Source organism: Hevea brasiliensis, chromosome 16, assembly GCF_030052815.1.
Source record: "Hevea brasiliensis isolate MT/VB/25A 57/8 chromosome 16, ASM3005281v1, whole genome shotgun sequence".
In the NCBI taxonomy this organism is placed as follows: Eukaryota; Viridiplantae; Streptophyta; class Magnoliopsida; order Malpighiales; family Euphorbiaceae; genus Hevea; species Hevea brasiliensis.
The window spans coordinates 39939318-39945226 of NC_079508.1; the positions used below are offsets into that span (position 1 = coordinate 39939318).

Consider the following 5909-nt stretch of genomic DNA (forward strand, 5'->3'; position numbering starts at 1 on the left):
AGGGGGCAGATCTGACCCAACCTGGTGATATTGCACTACTAGCTAGGGCATTGGATGAGAATTTCGACAGGGGGAAGGAGACAATTGGCAGGTGGCAAGGCACGAGCGAGCTTCAAACTTCAGAATCTGTTGGGTTCTGATTGGGTTGCATTCTTACCTGATCAGAACTCTACTTCTGGGATACCTCTGGTGGCTGAATTTGCTTTGAAAGGATCGTTTGGTGCCAGTGAAGGAATGAGCGAAAGGTGGGTGTTTGGTGAAAACAGGGGTGAGGTTTATCACGAGAGGGGAAAGAAAGGGTCAACGAGGCTAAGGAAGGGAGTAACTAGCAATTGGGCTTGGGAACAAGAGGTTTTGAAAAGGCAACGGTGAGAATTTTTTTTTTTTTTTTTTTGGCAAACAACTAGAGATCAGTAGGCCAAAGGAAGGAAATTTTCGTAAGAAGCGAAAAAAAAAAAAATTCAGAATGGGTTCTGATTGCTCACAAACAACAGATCAAACCATGCTTCAATACCAAATTGATGTAGAACCAAGAACATTCAGAAGGGGTTGAGAAACAATTCTCAAAATAAATAATAGTCATAATAAATTCTTAAATTTTATTAATTATCAATTGTCAGTAATAAAAGTCTACCAAAATACCTAGAGGACATTGGTATTTATAGTGGAATTGATAATCCCACTACTAGGATTAAGAATCAAAAGCACTAATTAGGAATATAAAACCAAGTCAAATTTAAACTTCCTAAATAAAATAAAATTCTACTTCCTAAATTAAATATCCTAAATAATAGAAATTTAAACTTCTTATTTTATAATGAAAAATTAAATTCCTAAAGTTAGATTTCCTTGACTGCGTCACTTGTATTTTCTAGAAACAGGAAAAGATCTTTCTTATTTTATAATGAAAAATTAAATTCCTAAAGTTAGATTTCCTTGACTGCGTCACTTGTATTTTCTAGAAACAGGAAAAGATCTTCTATGTTGCATGTTTGTCTTATCTGAAGGAACATTTTCTTTAATGTAATGCTTGATTAGGGAAAATTACATGACCTTAAAAGTTTTAGTCCTTATTCTCTCAAGATAGTGTTAACCTTTTCTTAGTGTTTCTCAACCCGTGTTAAAATGACATCTGAACGCAGCATAATTAGAATATAAACAGGAATATTAATGAGTTAAGAAGAAGCTTAAAGGTGAACAAAAATACGTAGCGTAGCAGAATTAGCTGGTTTTAAATGAAATCTTAATAAAATAAAATAAATTAGAAGATGAGTATGTTAAAAGAGATAGATCTTTAAGGTGATTGGACTACTCGTTGGATCTTTTATACCTAAAGAATTGAATAGCTAATTTCACAGAGCATACACTACGTACCTGTCCACAAAACAATTCCTCCACAGACTACGTACCCATACAAAAAACAAGAAAAAAACAAAATAAATGCTCCATACAGTAACAGACCTATGCGAGGGAAGGGGAGCATTTTTGGGCCCCTGGAATTTCATATTTTTACAAGGGTATATTAGTAGTTTGCCAAACTCTTTTAAGTTTCTTTAGTCCACCAGCAATATTGCAGAGTTAATTTCCTCAACAAAACCCAGCGACTTTGCCTTTCCAAAGTAGTACAGTTGCATACTTGTTTATAAGCTTTCTTACTTCAATTACACAGCTATATGTTTGTGTATATATATAAAAAAAATTCTATTAAATATTTACGAAATTTGTAGCTTATATTCAATTCTCTTTAAATTAAAATATAAAATATATAATAAAATCTATTTATTTTTTAACTTTAAATGTTCAGTTTTGAGCGTGAGAGATATGTTAAAATTTTATATTGGTTTGAAATAAGAGTAGTGTGTTTTTTTATAAGGCTTCAACACTTCTCCCCCTTGATAGCTTTTGGGATGAGCGCCAACCAATTTTCTTAAAAAATTCCAACATACTCTTTTTTTTTTTTTAATTGCCTAACAATATTATTAACTAATTTTTGTCACATTAAAATTATGAGATATTTAGTAATAATTTTATGAAATATATTCATATTTAAGTGATATGTTATTAAAAGTTCACTTTATAATAGAGGAGCAATGAACTCTTGAATGATTGTTTGGTAATTTATATTAAAATAGATGTATTTACAAGTATTGATAATAAAATTATTATGAATAAATTTCATTTAACAAATAATAAACTACTAGCATTGTAATTCAATTAATTATAACAGCATATTAATTTTGTATTAGAAATTCTCTTGTCTAACTTATATTTATTTTATGTATGTTATTTTTATAAGTAACATATTTTAATTGGACCTCTCAATTGAATTTTTGCATTTGTCACTGACTCCATACAATATAGAGACAAACATTAAAAATTAAAAAACTAATAAAAGGCTTCTTAATTAAAGATCTTTCAATCTTTTGATAGAACTCAAAGTATAAATTCAAGAATCAGATTATTGTGAGAGAACCAATTATTTATAGAAAATATGAAAAAAAAGGGCCTAATGGAGCCAAGAATCTAAGCCTTTGCGAGCTACAGTGTTGTAGTGTAGGAGGATTGCCTCCTTCAAAGAAGTGAAAAACCATAATGTGCAAGAAGGCCATTAGTGCAGCATATATCTCCTACACTACAACAGAGCAAGCAAGGCAAATAGAAGTAAGCCCAATGCTAGTAATGGTAACACAAAAAACATTTTATTGTTTTGGGGGGAAAACAGAACCTTGTTCGAGGGACCAAGTATTTGAAATGCTTCATTGATTCTTCAAGCATCTCCCAAACCCTTTCAAATAGCAAATTAAGAAGAAGAGGAAGAAGAAGAAGGATTCATATTGATGTTTGGAAATTTAGAAGAAGTGGGCGTACCTTCAATAGTGTACCATATGTGATCCCATCAACGCCGCAACTTTCCGGCTTCAACATCTCACAAAATATTCGAAGAACTGAATTAATATCGTAGCAGCAAACACAGGCCTCCATCACTGCATTCATATCAGTTGGGTTCAGCTTAGCATATTGTCTCTTGGCAACGTCAATTTCCTAAAAAATCTATCAATGAAGGCAAAATGGATAATCATTAATCTAGAATTAGGGTTGAGAATCGGAATGAGAATTTGAAGAGGAAGAGAAAATACTTGTTGGAGCTATCTTCAACGAATGAGTTGAACGATGCGGGAGGTAAGTCGCTTGAGATTAGAATGTCTGTGAGGAGGAATCTTGAGCATATGATGCCTTATTGGACCGAAAAAAGAAGAAGAATAGAATGAAATATTGAGAGAGGGTTATGGTTTTGATTTCAGGGGCTAGAGAGCTTAGATTTGATACATCGTTGGTGACGGAGGAGGATGAAGAAAGTGCAGGAAGAAATTTGATATATTACAAGTTTACCCTTTCTATGATTAAACCTTTTTTTTTTTTTAATTTCGTGTATATCATGTGGTACTCACTCAAATATAATAAAAAAATGTCAGGTGTGATGACATCTATGTCAAGGGGCACACTCCCAATTTTAATTCGAAAATTGAATAAAATTTAATTAAAATTTCAAAATCTATTAATTAGTTCACAATTAAAAGAACTAGATTAAAAGGCTATACTTGTAAATATTTAAATTTTTAATGTTACTAGATAAAAATAATTATAATAATAACTTGAAAAAATATGAGATCTTTTTCATAATATAATTATTATTTTATTATATTTAATATTTTTAAAATAATATAATAAAAAATGAAATAAATAATGTAATTATTACATATTTGATTACGTAAGCAGCCTTATTTTAAAATTTTCTGTGTTTTTTTGACTTCTTCCTAGTCTTGCGGCTGGCTCTTCGGTCAGCCGATACGTAAGGCCCAAAGAGGAAAGCTCACCTAATACGTCATCACTCCATCGCCCAACCAAGATTCTTTCAACTTCCAACTACTATATATATTGATGGGCACGTACCCCCTAACCCATCACCAGAAGCTAGCATTCAAGCTATCTGCTTTCGACTCATCTGCAAATCTCTTTGCTATATTGTATTTTCCATCTAAATTTCTTGCGAAGAAAAATGGTCGCCAAATTGCCAGAAGAAGAGCATCCCAAACAGGCATTCGGATGGGCTGCAAGAGACGAATCTGGTGTCCTTTCTCCCTTCAACTTCTCCAGGAGGTTCTTTTTCTTCTTATAATTCCATAAATCTTTCTTGTGTCTCTTTTTAAATCAACAAATCTTCTTTTTCTTAAATGTCTGAGAACAAATTCGATAATCCAGTTCTTCCTAATTATCCATAAATGACATGTTTGTGCAGGGCAACAGGAGAGAAAGACGTTTGTTTCAAGGTTCTTTACTGTGGAATGTGCCACTCGGACCTTCACATGGTCAAGAATGAATGGGGCACTTCCACTTACCCTCTTGTCCCTGGGTACGTATTCTGATCACATTAGCAATTAAAATGTTTAACGGTGTAAAGTTAAGCGTTGGAATCCCATCAACCAATATTAAAAATGATCTTTTCTGGTGATTTTATGATGCAGACATGAGATTGTGGGAGTGGTGACAGAGGTTGGCAGCAAAGTGGAAAAATTCAAGGTGGGAGATAAAGTTGGTGTGGGCTGCATTGTGGGATCATGCCACTCCTGCCATAACTGCACGAACAATCTTGAAAATTACTGCGCAGAAACGATACTCACCTATGGTGCGAAGTACTATGACGGAACCATCACTTACGGCGGGTACTCTGACATCATGGTTGCCGATGAGCACTTCATCGTTCGTATTCCAGATACCTTGCCTCTTGATTCTACTGCTCCTCTCCTTTGTGCTGGAATCACGGTGTACAGCCCCTTAAAATATTATGGACTTGACAAGCCCGGCATGCATGTGGGCGTAGTTGGCCTCGGTGGGCTAGGTCATATGGCAGTGAAATTTGCCAAGGGTATGGGGGTTAAGGTGACTGTGATTAGCACCTCACCTAGCAAGAAACAGGAGGCTGTTGAACATCTTGGTGCTGATTCATTTTTGGTTAGCCGTGACCAAGATCAAATGAAGGTACGTATAATTTATAATTTACACTCGAGAAGTTGCCTATGTGCATGTATACTTAATTTCTGATCCTGATAAATCTTGCTGGTACAGGCTACAATGGGCACAATGGATGGTATAATTGATACGGTGTCTGCAACGCACCCTCTAGTACCTTTGATTGGGCTATTGAAGACTAATGGAAAGCTGATTTTGGTTGGTGCTCCAGAGAAGCCACTTGAGCTAGCAGCCTTTCCTTTGTTAATGGGTAATTGTCCATTCCTATATGTCTACTTCTTACTCATGATTCAAATAAAAATTAATTAACAATGTCAAATATATATTTACTATTGACAGGAAGGAAGATGGTGGGAGGTAGTGGCATTGGGGGAATGGAGGAAACACAAGAAATGATTAATTTTGCAGCCAAACACAACATAACAGCAGACATTGAAGTTATCCCAATTGAGTATGTGAACACTGCCATGGAACGCATGTTGAAAGCTGATGTTAGATATCGATTTGTTATTGATATTAGCAACACAATCAAGTCTACCCACTGAATTTAATTTATATATGTATTTCAATTTTTATGTAATTGTTATGTTTGAGGATTTTGTGGTCTACTCCCTCATAATAAAATATCGTTAGGAGCAATTTTAATAAATTGGATATGAGTGAACGCATTTTTTTTTTAATTTTAATTCTAAAAATTAAACAAAGCACAAACATTGCAAAAGTCCAAGGGATCAACTCTTCTATCAACATGAAAAATATTGATTCAACATTTAGTAAACTTGTAACGCTCTTACTTTAGGTAGTCCATACGGACAGCAAGAAAGTCTAGAACTACACTTAAACTAGGGTGAGAAGACATAAATTGACTGAATAAAGACTAA

General features: G+C 34.0%; 1 protein-coding gene across 1 annotated transcript; it reads left to right on the plus strand.

Annotated features, from left to right (window-relative positions):
* Positions 1 to 3976: 3976 nt before the first annotated feature.
* On the plus strand, positions 3977 to 5677 carry LOC110657190 (probable mannitol dehydrogenase). Its single transcript, XM_021814301.2, has 5 exons — positions 3977 to 4158; positions 4298 to 4411; positions 4524 to 5037; positions 5125 to 5278; positions 5368 to 5677. Exons 1-5 carry the CDS (start codon positions 4058 to 4060, stop codon positions 5571 to 5573), a joined length of 1089 nt encoding a protein of 362 aa, XP_021669993.2. The 5' UTR covers positions 3977 to 4057; the 3' UTR covers positions 5574 to 5677.
* Positions 5678 to 5909: the final 232 nt, after the last annotated feature.

Excerpts from the sequence above, each read along its gene's own strand:
- LOC110657190 (XM_021814301.2), top strand. The coding sequence starts at position 4,058 with ATGGTCGCCAAATTGCCAGAAGAAGAGCATCCCAAACAGGCATTCGGA. Across the intron at positions 5,038-5,124 it reads GTGACCAAGATCAAATGAAG|GCTACAATGGGCACAATGGA; the intron begins GTACGTATAATT and ends TTGCTGGTACAG. Across the intron at positions 5,279-5,367 it reads AGCCTTTCCTTTGTTAATGG|GAAGGAAGATGGTGGGAGGT; the intron begins GTAATTGTCCAT and ends TACTATTGACAG.